General features: G+C 45.6%; 1 protein-coding gene across 1 annotated transcript; it reads left to right on the plus strand.

Annotated features, from left to right (window-relative positions):
* Positions 1 to 959: 959 nt before the first annotated feature.
* TH (tyrosine hydroxylase) lies at positions 960 to 18757 on the plus strand. Its single transcript, XM_051622152.1, has 13 exons — positions 960 to 1057; positions 5602 to 5805; positions 9050 to 9224; positions 10021 to 10109; positions 10326 to 10393; positions 12111 to 12161; positions 13045 to 13190; positions 13583 to 13718; positions 13852 to 13921; positions 14254 to 14310; positions 14899 to 14994; positions 15158 to 15291; positions 18180 to 18757. The coding sequence occupies exons 1-13, from the start codon at positions 968 to 970 to the stop codon at positions 18337 to 18339; spliced, it is 1476 nt and encodes a 491-aa protein (XP_051478112.1). The 5' UTR covers positions 960 to 967; the 3' UTR covers positions 18340 to 18757.
* Positions 18758 to 19550: the final 793 nt, after the last annotated feature.

A 19550-nucleotide genomic window follows, 5' to 3' on the forward strand; every position in this document is an offset into this window, starting at 1 on the left:
CAGCTTCCCCACTGCAGGGATTCATGTCAACTGGTGGCCTGTCCCCAGCACAGCGGTGGCTCACACAAAGCAGGACCATGGATTCCCACAGCAATTATTTGGCATGGGAGAGCTGCTGTAAATTCCTGGGGAGGAAAAGGCCACTTTTGCTTGCAGCAAAGCTGAGTCCTGGGTTGGGTCCTGAGCTACCAGCCACTGTCACAACCCCAGAGGTCCCCAGGCATTTGGTGTCTTAGGAATGACCGCAAGAGAAGCAAAGCTATTGGGAAGGCAGGACTGAGAGGGTTTTTTTCCTGGGTTATTTTCTTTAAAGCCTTTTTAACTGAGGACTGAAGGGGCCCCATTCCGTAGTCTTGCTGTCAGTGTTACAGGGCCAAACCAAACCATGAGGTGGTGGGAGAGCACCTAGACACACAGCATTGGAAGGTGCATACGTGAGAACAGCATCCATCCCCACAGCTGCCTTGGGGGAATCAGTGATATTTTCCTGTTAATTTACTGCCTCAATGACAAGCCAAACATGGGGGGAAAAAAACCTAGAGAGGTCTGAATCTCTTTCCTTTTATTTTGTCCTTTACAGATAAAAATTCTTTCATGCAGCTCCTAAGCTGAGAAAGCAAATGTGCTGGACTGGAACAAGGCATGAGAACTTCATCAAGGAGAAGGGGGATAAAAAAAAAACAGAGTAGGAATCTTTTGGGCAGCAAGCAAACAGGTGGGGGGAGCGTCTGGTCTGCGAAGGCAGGGTGTCTGCAATCTTTGTAGCAATTAGATTTAATGGGACAGAAACGTTTCTCTCCTCCACATCCCCTCCTCCTCTCAGCCCGAGGGGGAGAAAGGAGGGAGGTGGTGATGGGGAGGTGGAGGGGGGAGAGAAGATTTGTAAGACTCTTTGACGTCAGCCCTGCCCTATAAAAAGCTGGCAAGGAGCTGGAAAGCAGAGATCAGAGCTGGTGGAAGAGCAAAGATGCCAACCCCGAATATCTCCACCTCCGCAGCCAAGGGCTTCCGCAGGGCAGTGTCAGAGCTGGACTCCAAGCAAGCTGAGGCCATCATGGTAAGATAACCCTACCCCATTTCTTTCCCTCCCCCTCCAAAACCTGCAGCGTCTCCCATAGCTATAGGCAGAGGCAGGCAGGGATAGATGGACCCACACTGCCTTTGTGGGAGTTCCCCCATATGGGCACCTGTGGATTCCAGGCTGGAAGCAAAGAGAAATTAGCCCAACAGTTCTCTTTCTATACTGGTACATGTGAAATGCAAACATTTAGAGGGGTGAAAGCCTGAGCTAATGCCACCCTCCCCCTCTTGACCCTTCCCCAACCAAAAGCAAGGACCATAGACCTAAGTCAGAAATAACACGGAATCCCCAGATTTCCTGATTTTCAAGAGCTATTAATGCTCTCCTGATTTTATGGCAAAAAATTGCAGAGATTTCACCTGTTCCAGCATAATGAAAAGAGTTGGCTGTTATTTCAGACAACATACAAGGCACAGGCAATTTAATCTTTTGTTTGTTTGTTTGTTTGTTTGTTTCTTTTTTTTTTTTTTTTTTTTTTTTTTTTCTGCAGCTGTGTCCACCGTTTTCTTTTCTCCCAGCACATCCTTGTTTCTGTTCCCAGCCCTCCCTTATTGTGGTCTCATCCTTGGGTTTAGCCCAGGCAATACTTCTGCACACACCAGATCTGTGTGTTTCAGAGAAAGGAGGGGGAAACTTCCTGCTGCTGCCTTTAGTAATCTAAGTCAGGCCAACCCATTGGCCTAGCTGTAGGGACAGGGACATTTTACCTCCTAAGCCAGATGCCAGAGCAGGCAGAAGGAGCCCTAAGACTCATGGCATGGGACAGTCCTGTGGGTCAGAGATGTGGCCAGGCTGCAGGGGACACTGGAGAAGCCAGAGCAAGCCGAGTGCAGTGGGGGGAACACCCATGGGATGCTCAGCAGGAGGAAACCTGCAAATTGAGCTGGGTTAGGGAGTATGCTTGGCAGACTGTAGGGTGACTCCAGCAGTTTGGTTATAGAGCTCCCCATTTCCCTCCCCTACACACACTGCCTTTTTCACCTGCTCCCCTCTTCAACCCTGTGTGGTGCTCTGGCTTGGTAAAATCAGCCACTACATAGGAAGCAAGAGGTGTTTTGCAGAGGGGAGTGTGCTGAAAAGGAAGGGAAGCACTTAGGAAACAAGGAGGTAAGTTTGCTTTCTCTAATAAATGGAAATCAGGGAAGGATTCCCTCTGACATTTTCATTCTGGCAAAATAATGAACACTTAAGTGGTTCATGAAAGCCTGGTATTTTCCAGGCTGCTCATCGAATCAGTACTTGAGTTGCTCATTGCTGTCTGGAGAAGGGGTGAGTGTTTGGTTATTATATACTCTGGGGTGCTGTTTCATGTTTGATGGGAAACAGGTCACTGTGTGAAGGGGTCAGAGGAATTCAGGTTCCCCAGGTGTGCTGGCAAGAATGTGCCAGCCTGCCTGGGGTGAGTGGCTCCTCCAGCCTGGAGTCCATCTTTGCATCCCTTTTTGGAATGGAAATTCGCAGGAAAATAAACAAAAACAACTCCAGCCCTTTTAGGATCACTTTAAGAGCAGGCAGCATGAAAGGATTTGCCCTTTGCTCTCACCTAGCATAGGAACTCTCCTCAATCCCTTCACTTATCTGCCTGTACCAGGCAAGAGGCATGACTCTGCATTTCTATGCAACATTGTGTGTCCCTAGCACACCACCTGGTGTTGATGTGACCATGGACGATTGGCCACCAACCCCTTGCCCACCAGTGCACCAGTTGCAGCAGATCTAAGGTGTTCCCTTATCATTTTAATACCCAGGGACCAGCACCCTACTGCAGGGGGAAACTAGGGGAGGGAAAGGACCTTTAAAATCCCAGAACTCATCTACACTAGGAGCTATTTTACGTCAGCTGGGCCAGCCAAACATCAGACTCACATAGTGCAAAAATTATTTGTTATGTATTTAGTTTTTCTGCTTCTAATAGTTTTTACAAGACACGCTGGGACTGAAGCTGGAGCAGGGTTTGATTACAGAGCACAAAAGCAGAGCCAGGCACGAGACAGCAGTTGGAGGCAACCCAGCAGGCAGGAGTGTCCAGGGAAACAGGGATGAGACATTACTGTCCCCACACTGCAGGGAGGGAAATAGTCTTTACAATCCTTCCTGCTTGCTGCAAATAATGAGCCATGAAAAAAATGCCAAACTACCTCAAGTCAGATCACACTGGTTTTAGTGACTTTGCTTCAGCAGGGCACTCTGAGCTGCAGCAAATTCAAATAAGGAAAAACAAATTTCATAAGAGATGAATGACCGTATCAGTCTCAGGTCTCAGTTAGGCAAATAAATGCTTTGCAAAATCAAATTAAACTTCTCATTGTAGCTGGATATGCACTCAGGGAGCTAGTATGCAAGGCAATTCAGAAATACCACGTAACGCTGCCTCCCAAAGAAAGGAAGGCATTTATTGTGACAGATCAGTTTGGTTAGTTTATATGCCAGTTTCCTATTTTCCAGCAAAAGGAGCTAATACCCCAACGAATGGAAATATGAGGGGCAGATGAGAGGACAAAGAGGTGGGGGGCATGGAGCCAGGAGCCTTTACCCAGCAGAGGAGGCTGGAGGCAGGCAGATCCCTCGCAGTGCTCTTGTCTCAAGCAAAACTCAGCCTTTAATTTTTTTTTTTTTTTAATGTTCTTTTTTCCAATTTACCCATGCAAAACATGCCAGCATTGAGCTAAGCAGCTTCCAGGACCACTCAACAAAAAAGCCCCCCATTCTTGCCTGCTAGGGGCCTCCCAGTCCCAGCACATGGGTCTGACTGGTCATGGCTGCCTCTCCAGCTGTGGCTTTCCAGTCACACAGGTCTTCTCACTATTTACACTCCTTCCAGGCAGATTTTAACTTGATTTAAGTCCAAATTCCCTCCTCTCCCCTGCTCCACCCCAGAAGTAAAATCCTGCTGCACCTCTGGGGACAATGTGATAAAACATCCTTAACTAAAACTCTACCTGGCTTGGCAGCGCTGCAGAGCCCAGTCACTGTGGGCAGCATAAGGCTGTTTGCCTTGCTTATTGCATGCACTGTAAAGTAAACACCAGCTTAGGTTTAAACATGGTAGCAATATAAAACACACAGCTTAAGCTGAGCACATGCTCACAAGCTTTTCAAAGTTAAACCTCAGGGTACTTATTAGTTTTCTTCTCTCTTTGGGCATGAATACCATCAATTTAGACCAGCAGCAAGATGTGCTTATTTATTAGAAGGTATTTTCCTGTGCCACGAGGAATAAAGGGGTTGAGGATCAGCAAATATCATTTCAGAGGGGTATCTTTATTAAAAAAAGGACCAGATAGAAGTGTGTGGGCTGGTGCCTAGATGTGCTGTATTTTCCAGACTGCATTTGAAATGAAATACCAGCTGGACACTGCTAAACCATCCAAGAGGATTTTCACATGAAATATTAGTTATTGATGATGGGCTTGGAAAAGCAGAGAGAAAATGGGCTTAGTAGTTGAGTTGGCTGCCTTTTAAAGAGGAAAATACTCTCCACATTTTTACAAGGTGGGGAAGATGCTGCTTGGTTAGCAGCTCTATATTTTCCAGATATTATCAGTGTAATCAGAAGGAAAACTGCAGCCAGTCCCACTCCTTATGCAGGTGCTGGATGGCTTTATGTGCTGCACCTTCTTCAGTGCTGCCCCAGGTTTCTTTTAGCAAGTTCTGAGGTTTTGTCATCTGGTTGGGTATTGAACACAGAAAATTGGAACCAGCTGAGCCGCCTCTAAGTGGAAAACTGGTTGTAAAAGACCAAGGACAAAGGAGTTAACATATGAGCTATTTGTATAACAAAAGAAACAGCAGTGGTGGAAATAGTTTGCAACTTACTAGAAGTATGAGTGACCTATACACTATGCCAGGCACAGAGTTGCAGGATTTTAGGTGCAATTCCAAGTAACAAATATCTCCAGGATTTTATTGGCACAAAACAAATCTACAGATGAGTGGGAGGAATTTATTTTCTGGGGTAGGTGGAAATGGTTTCAAACACACTTCAATGGGCAAGCATCCACTTGAGTCAGAAGAAAAGGTCACTTTGGATCCTGAGAGCAGTTCAGCTAAGCTGCTCTGCTAATACACCTACAAACAGTTCGTGTTTTCTGGCCAGGCCACAGCTGTGGGCTTCAGCTGTCCCTCGTGGATATCTTTTCTCAGCATCACATTTATCTAACACCTCTCCACTTGAGTTCATCAGACACCTGAAAACTGCATAAGATTGTTTCTGATATTTATTTTTTGAAGGATATTGAAAGCTGTTGCTAGGGAAGGTGAGGGGAGAAGCCCACTCTCTTGTTCTCTACAAGGATATTTTACACAGATTTTTCCTAAAGCTCCACATTTCCAAAAGTTCAGTTCTGAAGCCTCAGACCTCATCACAAGATCTTCGTCTATAAAGCCAGGCAAGTCAGTCAAGCCTTTCCCTTCTTTCTCCGCTGAGACACATCAGTTGCACCTCATCCAGCTACTGGGTTTGCCTCTGATCTTCCAAAAAGCTCTATCAGGAGTGTTATTTATTTCTGTTCGGTCTTCAGTCTCCACGGTTCATTGGTAGACGTCAAAGCCTCATTGAAGATGCCAGGAAGGAAAGAGAGGCTGCAGCTGCAGCCACTGAGGCAGCAGAGTCTACAGAGACCATTGTCTTTGAGGAAAAGGATGGAAGAGCCATGCTGAACCTCTTCTTCATGCTCAAGGGAGCCAAGACTTCACCACTCTCCCGTGCACTTAAGGTATTTGAGGTGAGTTACCTAACCTGTTGTAAGGGTCTGAAGGAACACACCACAGGTTTCATGGCTGTTTGTGAGAAGTATCACTTGAGACTACCAAAGAAAACTCAGACTAGGTCTGTCTATGGCAAATTATCAATTAATTGTCTGATGTCCCCACAATCATGCTTTGCTCATGCCCCAACATTCCATCACTTTCCATCACTAAGAGTGAGCCATACTTCTGTCTGGTAGTGCTGCTAAGCTCTAGGCTCAACTTTGCTTAATTACTGGGTCAAACCACAGTTTCACACCTACAATCCACCCTGTTGTGGCTTGTAGCACTGCAGTCCCTTCCACTGCTCAGTGCTTCAGTGCAATGAACCCAATGTTCAAAGAAGTTGTGTGCCCTGAGTGGCTACAGACGAAACGTGCCTTATAGAGGGTCAAGAAGGGGGCAGTCTCTGAATGGCAATGTTACATTGGTCCTTGGTCAAAGAGTGACAGGAACAACTTCAGCCTGGGTGTAAAACTAGTATATGGATTTCAAAATTACCTCCCTACTGCAGAGGTTACTTTGACTGACATGTTAAAGATTCTGTTGTTTCCACACAGAGATACCTGATATATACAGTTTTAAATACCAAGGAAAACTGGTAACTAATTGACCTTCTCCCCCCTAGCCAGAAGTATAATGTTGCATTTTCCAGAATTTCAGTACTATGGAAAGACTAAGACAAGTGCTGTCTATCTAAACAGTAATCAAAACACAATGTGCATCCAGTACTCATCCAGAAGGATTCAAAAGTGTTTTGCAAACTGACGTTCTGAGATATGTTTTATCTATAGTAGTTTAATTTTGTTGACTTTAGCAGTGAGAGAAGAGGACAATTTGTTCCTATTAATTAATCATGTGGGTTGTAAGGGGCCCCTAGAGGTCTTTAGTTCAATGTGCTGCTCAGAGCATGTCCAGTCACATCAGGTTGCTTGGGTTTGTGCTTGTTGCATTTTGAAGATCACTGAGGTAGAGATCTCACAGTCTCATTATACCCCTTGAGCAGTGTTGCCTTCATGGTAAAAAGCTTTTTCTCTTTTTTCTGTTTAATGTCCTTGCTTCCAGCTTGTGCCCGTTACCTCTTATCCTCCCACTATGGACTTTTCAGATGTGTCTGGCTCTGTCTTCTTTATACCCTCCCATCAAATACTAGTAGACTGTGAAGCCTGCTGCCCCTTCACCTCTTAAGGCTGCACAAATCCAGTTCCCTCAGTCTTTCTTCACATAACTTTGTGCTCCAGCCCCCTGAGCATCTTGGCATCCCTCCACTATACCTGCTGCAGCACATCAATGTCTTTCTTCTATGGGACAGAGTACTCCAGATGTGATCTCCCTCATGCCAGATAGAAAGGAGGAATCCCTTCCTTTGACCTGTTGTCTACAGTCATGCTACTACAATTCAGGATGTGGTTGGTCTTTCTTATCACAAGGGCATGGTGCTAGCTCATATATTAATGTGTGATACTTATATAATGTCTACCTCATGAAATGCAACCAATTCTGGGGTAAAAACACATCACCAGAAATACTATACAGCAAAATCACTACTTAGTAGCTGTAAACATATAAAAAGGTTGTTTGAGGGATAAGTATTTCCCTGAAACCTTAGTGCATTCTAGATATTCATTGCCCATGCAGCAGTATCTCTGATAATCTTATAAAAAACCTTTAAGTTCTTCAGTAACTACAAAACATCTTGCATATCCTCTAAGAGGACTGTTGCAAGAAAAGCTGTTTTCTGGGCAACACATGGTTCTTGTCTCAAGACTGAAGGAATCTCTACAGCAATCTTGTCAGACAAAAGCCTTGGTGTTTCCATGGTTGGGGTCTCCTTCATAAAAGGGCACAGCTATCAGATAAGGCATGAAAAATTAATCACTATAACATTTTAAACGCAATGGACTTCTTAGCGGGCATGAAACTCAGAAGTGTAACTCCTGAACTTGGTAGATCTTCTGTTACACTGCATTTAAAATCTATAATTTAAACAATTTTTAAAACACTAAGCAAGAAGAGGGGGCAGCTTATGTTCAAATATTATTTTTTCTTCCTGGAGTGATTTACCTGCTACATCAAGAGCTTTCCTAGTAAAAGCTTTGAGCTTGTCACAGAGAGAGCTTTAAATATAATAAAAACCCAAGCATGTCAAACCACAAAAGAAGAAGATTCATTTCCCAGATGCCTCTGGCAATGCAGGTACAAAATATGAAAGCAGATGGACATAATGACATTTGCCTCATCATGAACCAGGCTGCAGGGAAGCTGGTTTCACTCTTCTGTATGTGTTACATGCAGCTAAAGCATAGGTAATGCAATCACGCCTGTCAGATTAATGCAAAGGTATTGATTGTTGAGGCGACAATGTAATAGTGAAGTTGGCGGGTACATTAAAAAAGGCAGCCCCAAATTTAATTTACCTGTGGCATCACGTCTGTTCCTTCTCATCTTTCTGCCTCTGATTAACAAAAGTAATCATGTCCCTTCCTCTAACAAAGATCCTGCAGACACTTTGGAAAGGTTGGCTCATTGCGCAGCGACCTGGGCTGGTACTGCCAGGATAGAGGAAATATCCACAAATCTCCAGGGCACTTTGAAAGACTCTAGACTTAATTTTTTTTTTTTTTCCTTCTTCTTCTTTGGGGGGAAGCAAGTTCTGATGGTGAGCCCTGATGATGTCAGTGCTGCCGGTGAACCCCAGCTTAACGCCGCTGCAGACGGGGGCGCCCAGCCCCGCGGGTTCAGCACCTTGGCCAGCGCCGCCTGCGCGCCCGGGCAGCGCCCGCCCTTTCCCGCCATCGCCGGCCCCTTTCCCGCCATCGCCGGCCCCTTTCCCGCCATCGCCGGCCCCTTTCCCGCCATCGCGGGCCCCTTTGCCGCCGCAACCGGCAGAAAAGCCCCTTGCCTTAGGGCGAGGGCAAAGGAAAGGGGGCCATAGGAGGTGGTGGCGTTTTGCCACATCCATTTCCCCTCCTGATACCATCTTCTTTGCCACCTAGGAAGTCTTCTGTTGATAGATATTGACCGGCTCCATGTGTTTTCTGTCTGGAAGGAAAAGCTGTGGAATGAATGGCTGAGCGTGTTTATCCCAATGGGGTGAAAAAGGAAGAAAAATACAAGTGGGAATCCCTCCCAAATGTATCCATATGGACACCTTTGGGAAGCAGCAGCAGGTGTTTCAAGTGTTGTTTAATGTTTCTGTTCTCCTTTTCCATGTCCCAAAAGACATTTGAAGCTAAAATTCACCACCTGGAGACCAGGCTTAGCCGAAAGCCCCGTGAAGGGACTGCTGAACTGGAGTACTTTGTGCGCTGTGAAGTTCACAGCTCTGACCTCAATACTTTCATTAGCTCCATCAAGAGGGTAGCAGAAGATGTGAGGACCACTAAGGAAGACAAATGTAAGGAACTTACAAACTATTTCACTTTTGTGGAGAGGCTGAGCTGTAGCAGCAGAGTGTAGAGCTTGTTATTCTCAGAGAAGGGGAAGAGCTACTGCATGCTGAATTTGAGCAAAACAGAAAAGACTGCCTGTGGGACACCTGAATCCTAAAAGCCACTTTCCTCCTTGCCCATTTCTCAACAGACTCCAGAGCCCGTAGCCCATGCTTTTGGTGCTAGATTGAAAAAACAGAAATAGAAGATGAAATTTTATGCTTTTTTCACACCCATCCTGCAAGTTTTCCATCCCTACACCAGTATTTTATATTAAAAATGTAGTTTCCTACCTATCTGTCAGAAACTCTGCAGATCCAGCACTAAACTACAAGACACTTCCCATTCCATCCTGTTCTGAAGACAGTGTGATTCTTATTGTAAAGTATCCCTAGAGATATACAGTGATCAATCAACAACCAGTTGGATCTGTGGATTTTTTTTTAATGTGAAGTTTAGAATCTTCAAGTAAAGTCCAGTTTTCATCCTCTTGTTTGTTTTTGTTACAAAATACTCTGCTGAGAGGTGGGCAGGGAAGTCATGCGATGCAGACCATGGCATTAGAACCTACTTTAGGACAAGAGCATTCAAAGTGTGGTACTACTGTCCAGAAGGCACAGCTGGGTCATGTGCTGTTTGTTGGGTGTGTGCGTTTGGCACACCAGGTCAGATGGATCATATTCAGCCTCACAATCTCTTCTCAGCAGGGGATGCTCCATCTCCACTTCCACTGCCAGTTTTTCTCTTTCTCTCTTCCCACAGTTCACTGGTTTCCCAGAAAAATCTCTGAGTTGGACAAGTGCCACCATTTGGTGACAAAGTTTGACCCTGACTTGGATCTGGATCACCCGGTGAGTTAGTCTGTGTGGACACGTCCTTGCATTGGAGTCCTGAGCCTTCCCTCAGAAGCAGGGAGCCAGGGAACACACATTAGTGCAGCTGATCAGGGAACTGTAGTGCAATCACCACCACAAGAGCAGTTTCTTCAGCCAGTGATGAACTTGGTTTGATGAAAAATGTTAATAACTGATTATAAATCCTGTCTCTGTTCCTATTTGTCATCACAGGGCTACTCTGACCAAGTGTATCGCCAGAGAAGGAAATCAATTGCAGAAATTGCTTTTCACTATAAGCAGTAAGTCTCATTCCTAACATCCATGCAGGGATAATGACATGTTGATGCAACCTGTTGTGAATTCATTGTGCTACCTGCATGACACTTTTATTTTATGTTTTGTCTCCCCATTCAGCCTTGCAGCTCTTTTTGTGTTCCTCTTCTCTCTATGTATTCCAGTCTCTTCTTAATTAAAAAATGTCTGCGGTCATTGATTCATACATTGACAAAGCCAGAATAAACCTCCTGCATAACAAAAGCCATGTATAATTCTGTCAGACCTCAAACTTCATTTTGAAATGTAGCATCTCTTTAAGAATGACATCTAGGTTTGGCTTCAGTGTTTCAAGTACTGAAAAAGCTACTATGTGCCCAGAAAACCTGTTTCGATGGTTTGTTATCCTGGCGGTGAGAAAATGTGGGTTTTATTTCTAAATTGACTCTTGGTAGCTTTAGGTTTCACCCAATGGATCATATGTGCTTTTCATTTGCTAGACTGATGTCTGCTATCAGATTTTTTTCTGCTATGACAGTATTTATAGACTAAATGATTAATATCCTGACTGCCTCTGATAAATTAAATAGATTCCAGTAATTGTCTCATCATTGTCTTACATAGATTTAAGACTATCTCTTGTACTCATACTTAATACTCCTGTTCTGATATGTGCAGTGATAACACTCAGTCTCTTCACTGCAACATCAAACAGAGCTCTTCAGTTGGGGGTATAAGATGTTCCTTAGATCCTATTCGATAACACTGCCTTCCACCATAGTGTCTCCCTCTCCAAGCAGGACTTTAAACGTAGATTTCTGGAGGGAGCTGTGCTAAAAGCAGGCTATGGAAATTACATGGATCACCTTCTTGAGCTACCCCTGCAAGTGGTGTGATTCCAGCATGGCTTTCTCCTCTGTTATGTTTCATGTTCTTTGCAGATTTGAAGCCCAGAATATAGACATGGATGGTTTTACCCTGTGCTGATACTAAATGCACAGAAAGTCACTTTGCCAGCAAGAGAGGAGGGACACAGGAAGAAATACTGTCCTAAGATGATGTACCCAGTTAACCTGTTGTCTCTCACATCTCATCTATGGGTTAGCATTTATGAGCCACTGTATAGCATGCCTTCAGGCTGTTAATGGAAAAGGAGCTATACTTTATCACTATAATATGTGAATATCTATCTAATTTGTTCAAATACAGAACAGAGGATTTAGGAAATGCAATTGCCAACTATGATGCAGAAATGGCAAAAGTGTCAGTCTTCTTTAGTTCCCACTTATATCAATGTCAAAATTTTCTTTTCTTGCCATCTTTAATCTTAGTGAGAATGTATTTTTCTGCAGTTCAAATAAGTTTCATTTTCCTGCTTTTATTTCCCAGCCATGGATTCATTCTTGGAGCCATCAGCCCCCTGAAGTTCAGGCACAATAAATTAGTTTACTTTCACACAATGTTTAATTTTTTTTTTTTTCCAGAGAAAAAAAATGTATGGAAAATATTGTGCCTGATAAGCTTTTGTTTGTTTATAACCTTTGGCTCGACTAATTTATCTTTGTTGCACCTGTACAAATGGCACAGTACTAAGGCTTTTTCTTTCATGTTACTCCCATGTTTGTTTTAAGGAAGATTGTTCAACATCACGCAGAGCTTCTCCAAAGGGCTTCCCTTCTCAAAAGAAGGGGGGAGCCTGGGCTGTGCTCTGCTGCTGTCAGTAATGGTGTGTTTGCCTTGCAGTGGGGACCCAATCCCTCATGTGGAGTACACGGCAGAGGAGATCGCTACCTGGTGAGCACTGATTTAATCTGTGAGCTTTATTGGCTTCACCACTAGAAACTGGGAATCAAAACCTAAATGTTTAGGGAATGACCTATTCAAAAATGTATCAGGAGTGCAAGGAACCCACTTAATGGCTTGTTATAAAAACTGGTAACTTGTTGCATGTAATTTTATGATGGGAACTGCATTTGAGAGTGCAAGCTCCCTCAAAACAGTGGTGTTCTGTCTCCTCTCTTGGGGCTGTACCACGAGCACTTTCACACTGCAGCCCCAGGAGTTTTCTCCAAAGGAGCTTACCCAAAAAGCAAAGTAGGTAATTTGGAGTCCTACTTCTCTAAGGGAACCTGGCTTAGTAGCAGCCTCCGATCAAAGAACAGTTGTCATAGCTGCAGAAAGAAGTATGAGGCCCATGGTGAAAATCTGCAGAGTACCTTCCTGGCCTCACTTAGCAAAATGCTTCCTTTAAGCTTAAGTATTTCCAGGAGTGCCACTTCAGGAGTGCCTCTGAAAACAAGGCTAGCTCATACTAGCTGAGTACACAGGCTCCTAAACAAGGTCATCTCCTCGTTATATTGACTGTCTTCATAGTGAAACTTCAGGAGCTAATGTACAGGGAATACTTTAATTCCTGTTAATATATTTCATACAGTCTTCTGGCCTTCAAGGCAGGAATCAGTCTGTGCAGATACAACTACTGACTGTGCAGGCTCATTTGAAGGTGTATCTAGATGTTTGCATGCCCCTATCAATGTGCACAGACATAGACTCAGTGGTGGAAAAAGGTAAAAGGACAAGAACCTAGAGGAGTGAGTCCTTGAAAGGACATAGGCAGAAGGCAGGAGAGGACTAGACATATAAAGCCTTTAAACATCTGACACCTTTCATCCTGAAGGAAGGAGGTCTACAGCACACTGAAGAGCCTGTATCCCACACACGCCTGCAAGGAGTACCTTGAAGCTTTCAATCTACTGGAGAGATTCTGCGGCTACAATGAGAACAATATCCCTCAGCTGGAGGAGGTCTCCCTCTTCCTGAAAGGTGCGTATGAGCCTGAGGGACCCAGGCCCAGGGTCTGCCAGGGCTCAAGAATGGTGGTGGCAGGTACAGCCAGGAAACCTGAACCTGAAGGAGGAGTGCAAGCTGAGATCTGGGAGGAGAGCTCATGGAGGCTTGTGCATTGCCTACAGAGGACAGTGGTAGAACCCAGATGTGGGGCCTGCAACTGAAGGTCAAGCCTGTAGCCAAATCATCCCACTGAGCACCTAAAGAGCAGATGTTGCTCCCTAGCAGGCTTGACAAGATTAGGCTTGACACAGCAGAAGCCCTTTAATTTCCAGCACTGATGCTTTTCCTGTCTGTTCTGGGAACATGGGCCATCAGCACAGACTGAGGGCCATGCACCCCCACAGAGACAGTGTGTCCTGTTTCAGAGAGGACGGGCTTCCAGCTCCGGCCGGTGGCCGGCTTGCTGTCAGCGCGGGACTTCCTTGCCAGCCTGGCCTTCCGCGTCTTCCAGTGCACGCAGTACATCCGCCACGCCTCCTCACCCATGCACTCCCCTGAGCCGTGAGTATCACCCGGCCCTGATGGCCTCCCCTGCCCAGACATCCCTCCTGACCAGCAATTAACCCTTCTCCCTCATGGACAACTCTGTCTGCTGCTGACCGCTTTTTTCTCCCTTTCCCTTGAACATCTGCAGGGATTGCTGTCACGAGCTACTGGGGCATGTCCCGATGCTGGCTGACAAGACATTTGCCCAGTTCTCTCAGGTAAGATGTTTGTCTGCTTCCTCACCCCCAAGAGGGCAGAGCAGGAGGTGGGAACCCAAGCCGATCCCAGTCTTGCCACCTACACCCATTTCATTCTAGGATTTATTTGTATTAAACACAATGTTCAGGAGCTCTATTGATGATCCAAGAATCCAAATACAGACTAAAAATACCAGACTCTGCAGCAAGGCATTTTTAGTCTGAGCATGATGGAGCTGCAGCAGATGCACAGCAGTGCAGGGAAACAGTATCTAATGTCTTGAGGCAATAAAACACGTAAAGCCCTCCGACCAAATCTGTCCTGATGTTTGTTCCTTCCCTTCTCTTCCCAGGACATTGGACTGGCATCTCTGGGAGCAACTGATGAAGAAATTGAGAAACTCGCAACAGTAAGCTCTCCACTTTGCTGGGTGGGGGTCCTGACCCCTTCAGCAGCACTTCTGTGGTATCAAGGGGACTGGTCTGGCCTGGTCTCCCCAGATGTGCAGGCTCAGAGCCCCTACCCGAGCTGTCCCAGCCTGGCTCTTTCATGATGATTGTGCAGGGCAGAGATCAGCTAAACAGCAGAGCTCTCTTGCATATTAACCCAGTTTTCTCAGGCACTGGAGTATCATCAAGCATTGTATTTCCAATGACAGAACTGCTGGGATGGGATTAAATGACACCCACTTCCTTTGGCTCTGCCTCAGCAAGGTGACCTCTCCTGCTCCAAGGGCACTGAATGGCAGCATCGTGCAGCTGCCCTGCACACCGGGCACCAGCCCAGGGGTAGTTCCCATCTGTCCCAGTGTGGCCGCAACTTAGTTTAGCACTTTGCTCCAGCAGTGGTGGGTACAGGGTAAGGAGAGGGGACGAAGTGCCAGGTGCCCATTAATTTAAACAACCTGAGATTCTGTCCATGATACAAGGGCTCGGGAGTGACAGGGAGATGAAGATGAGGAGCTGTGTCCCCTGTGCATTTTTTTGTCCTTTCACAGCTTTACTGGTTTACGGTGGAGTTTGGGCTCTGCAGACAGAACGGGATAGTCAAAGCCTATGGCGCTGGGCTCCTGTCGTCCTATGGGGAGCTCATAGTAAGTCTCAGCATAACTTGCCTCTCTGTTCTAAACCCTATAGAGCAAAAACTTCTGCACAGCTCAAATTACTTTATCCAACTTGTTCTTCACCTCTGTTTATCATATATGTGCTCTCCAATCCCCCTAATCTCATGCTGGCAATTTTTTGCTGTGTCCATAGCACTCCTTGTCAGATGAACCAGAGGTGCGGGACTTCGACCCTGATGCTGCTGCTGTTCAGCCTTACCAGGACCAGAACTACCAGCCAGTATATTTTGTGTCTGAGAGCTTCAGCGATGCCAAAAGCAAACTGAGGTAAGACTGGGCAGTGAGAAAGACCCAAACAGAAAGAAATGAAGCTATAATATATTCAAACAGGGCTTGACACCATGGCTGCTTTCAATTCAAGGTCTCAGAAGTACTTTGGAAACTGTTGCCAGGTCTTTCAAAGTGAAGTGATTCTCCATTTCCTACAGGGTCCAACTTCAGTCCCTTGGATTCTCCCAAGAACACCCCTCCCCAGAATATTCTGGACTCAAGGGTACGGGTGTCATGAGTAGGATAGATTGGCAGGCTAGAATCTTGGAGACAAGACTGAGGGAGTGAGAGAAGGGACAAATCTAGGTCATCTGCCTAGTTCTCACAGGAAGGAGTTACAGACTCCCCCTCCGGTTCCTAGGGGGAGACAAACAACATAATATAGAAGGCTGGTGATCCAGAAATTTGAGACTCAACCCACCCACCAGCATCCCCTCTGCTTTCTTGCTGCAGAAGGCACAGGTGATACATGTCAGGTACTAGCTGTCCTTCACAGGAGTATCTCACCAGCATGTGTCCTTCTGAAACATAGGCTTCTGTGTCATGTAAAAGTTTGCTCTGTGGGTTTTAGTTTTATGAGAAGGGCAAAGAGAAAGTAAAAATGCTGGAATTATCTGAATTTAGGATACAGAAAGATGTTTGTCTTTCTGAGTAGCTGCTGGGCAACTTACACATTTATCATTCAGCCAGCAAAAAAACCCCATTGTGATGATCTTAGAGGTTTTTTGCAACCAACACAGTTCTATGATTCTATTATTAGTAGCTTATACACAAAAGAAACAGATTTGCTTGATGTGGAAATACTTATCCATGGAAAGAAAGGAGCTTTTGCCTCCTATACTGGTTAATACGGGTTAGCAGACAGCATCTTATCACTGAAATGGAGTTTACCCTTCCCATAAGACTGCAAACAGGATGGAGGGGGTCCACTCTACTCACAGACATCTGTTCAGAAAATAATGTCCTTGGCCATACCCAGAATTGCCCATAGGAGGAAAGCTCAGTCCTTGAAAGTTTGACTCACAGAGGAAAACTGCCTCTACCATTTTATCTTAGCTTGAGTTCCAGAAAGGGGGTTATTTCATATAAATAATGTGGTGAGGACTGCTGTATTTCAACTTCCACTTATATTACCCTCACTTGCCCTGCTTACACAACCTGGAGTCCAGCTGCTCAAAAGCAAGCACCCGGGGAGCCCTCTTCTCACATACACTGGGCTGCTTTAAAAAAACCCAGCACAACAAACAACTGTTGCCTAATGAGTAATTTCCTGTCATTTAAAAAGGAAAAACACACCACATACACAGCCAAGATTAGGCTAGAGGGTTTTGACAGCTACAAGCACTGTAAATGATCCTCTTTAAAGAGCTCAGAGACCACACATATGTTATGCTGTGAGGTGAAAACATTAAAGCATCTGTATTTTTTCATTACTGGCAGCTGCCACAAGGGACCTGATTATCAGTGTTATCCCACACAAGAAGCCTTTTTTCCCAGGAAGAAAACTTTCCCAGTTTTCTAGGGTACACACACCCCCTCAGTGGCTCTTCCAGGCACCCATGTCATACTTTTATGCTTCAAAAAGTTGTCAAGTGAACACACCCTTTTTGGAGGGCAAATTTCTAGCCAGTAGCAGCTGTGCTGTCAGTCATCACTACAGCTCACAGTAATACTAAGCAAGGTGAGTTCTACCTTGCCTGGTAGAACTGTAGTAAGCCATCTCTTTTAGGAAGTGGACAATGTGAGCATGCAGGAAACCCCCGCCATTTGCACTTGTTTTTTGGTTTTCCTGCAAACACGGCAGGTCCCTGCAAGCCCCAGCCTGCCTCTTCGACCATGTCCCCACTGGTCCTGGCTGGTGTTTTCCCCCAAACCCCGGGCATTCAGGACTAGGCTTCCCCGCGGCGTGTAGTGCCAACCAGAGGAGCATCTATCTGAGAAATGGATGTGCTTCCCCGTGCCCTGCACCAGAGCAGGTCCCCGGTAGCCACAAGAGGGTACCCTAAGCTAAGCAATTCCGGAGCGAAAGGGTGAAGCCTCCTCAGCAGAGGCGAGGAGCTTGCTGGTTGCCAGCGCTGTTTGTCCCCCTCACCCTCCCATGCCTTTCCAGCATACGTACCGAAATATAGATTCCCAACTCCATATTTGCACAGGCACTAAAGAAAAAAAAAAAATCCTACCTTATCAAGCATACAGATCTTAGTGATGGAGGTGAACGTGAGCAATTTTGGGGAAACCTTACCCTGGATTTTTTTCCACTTGACCATGTACTTCTTCATTAGAAAGGCAGCAACAAGGTCTTGCTCTTGAGAGGCATCAGGTAGTCAGGCTCATCGCCGAGATCTAAATGGCTTGCTGTTCCCATGCACTTGCCCAGACATGAGCCACTGCCTGTTAAATCTGTCCTTAATACAGTTTGCAGCTAGTTTGCCCCTCTGTAAGCAGAGATTAGTCAATAAATGAATGTCAGAAATTATTCAGGAATATAATAGTGCAATACCACAGGTTTCCCTGCAATTAGCTTCTAAATCTCCTTCTCATTTTTGAAAAAGAAAAAACAGAAGTTGAAGTAGAAGGTGCCTGGAAATGGCTAGAGGTGACCACTTTATAGTACCCTCCAGATTGAAGAAAGCCCCTGTGTTCAGCCCACAGAAACCCACGGTCAAACTCGTCTTTGCTGAACAGGAGGGATCTCAACTACTGCTATAGTCCTCTGGAGCTGGAAAGGTGGGAAATCAGAGTTTTAGTGCTACCTAGAAACTCTACCTAAAGGAGGCATTAACTTGTGATCTGGGTAAATGATGATGGGTAGGGGGGAACCTTAAGACCCGTCTCACATACCAAGCCCTCTGCACCCCTTTTTTTTTTTTTTTTTTTTTCCCCAGGAGCTACGCAGCACACATCAAGCGCCCCTTCTCGGTGAAATACGAACCCTACACCCACAGCATTGAGCTCCTGGACAGCCCTCAGACCATTGGTCATTCCCTGGAGAGCGTAAGGGATGAGCTTCACTCGCTGATTAACGCACTCAATGTTATCAGTTAATGTGAGAACTGGGCTCTTTCCTTCCCCTCTTCCCTTGCAGCCCCAAAACCTCCCATTCTGCCCTCACCTAGTTCCCAGCTGACAAATCCTACCTGTCTTCTCCAAACATTTTGCACCTCTGCCTGTCACCATGTGACCCCAAGAGCTTTCCACTTTTGTATGTAGGGCCAGCTCGAGGAGGGAAGAGGGGTTGGACCCAAGGCCTGCTGGCTTTTTGGGTAGCTTTTCTATTGACTGCTGGAAGAGGCTTAGGACCAACCAAAAGCATGATCAAGCTACAAAGTCGAAGTCAAGAGCTGTGTGCTAGACTCCTGGCTGCAAGAAAGAGGAAAAAAGCTCCTTTATTTAAAAAAAAAAAAAAAAAGTTAGAGAGAAAATATATTTTTTTGCAGTTTGAAAGAATAAACTAATCTGTATTTTTTTTTGCCCAAAAGTTAAAAAGCTTCCTATACCAATTTCATGAGGGACCCTCAGCCACCACCATCTGCAGCCTCTTACAGCCTCATATATTTGAGGAAGGCAGAGCTGGTCTAGAAGCTTTTCTGCCTGAAACAACCCTTCAAGTTTCAGCTGCCAGCCTCCCCTCAGCTTCTGGCACAGGGAGATGCTTACACGTGAGCTCCTGAGCTGCACCACAGCTTCAGACTGCAGTAAGCATCATAGCTTCCCTGAAGCTCTGAACTGACCTAAGCCTGGAGTTACCTGTCTGGTATACAACAGTCCTGATCTACCTGAATCCTCCTCAACACGAGTACCACAGAATAAGCTCAGGCCACCCAGGACCGGAGAATAGGCACCGTCTTCAAGCCCTCTTTTAAAAGCTTCCACAGCTGGGAGTGCTCAAGAGCCCAGCTGCCATCCTTTACAGCAGGTAGCAGTCACGGCTGTTCGTGTTCCTGTGTTCCTAGGCAGCCACAACAGCCTCGTGGTGTCCTGAGTTTCTTGGTTATTGCAGACTGAGTGGGGCCACTGGTGTTTCAAGTTTGCCAGCCCTTGGGAGGATTTAACACACTGACTTTTCCAGTCTATTACACAGGTACAGCATCGTCTTGGGTGTAGATATCCCAATAACACTGTCACTTGATGTAGCTCAGGTGTGTGATTAATGCTATTGCTGGCCATTTCTGAGGAAGGCAACATACAGTTAGGATGCTCACAGCCAGTTTCATCCAGCTTTCACTGTAGATATTAATGACTTGATCTGACCCAGA

Source organism: Apus apus, chromosome 5 (genome assembly GCF_020740795.1).
Source record: "Apus apus isolate bApuApu2 chromosome 5, bApuApu2.pri.cur, whole genome shotgun sequence".
In the NCBI taxonomy this organism is placed as follows: Eukaryota; Metazoa; Chordata; class Aves; order Apodiformes; family Apodidae; genus Apus; species Apus apus.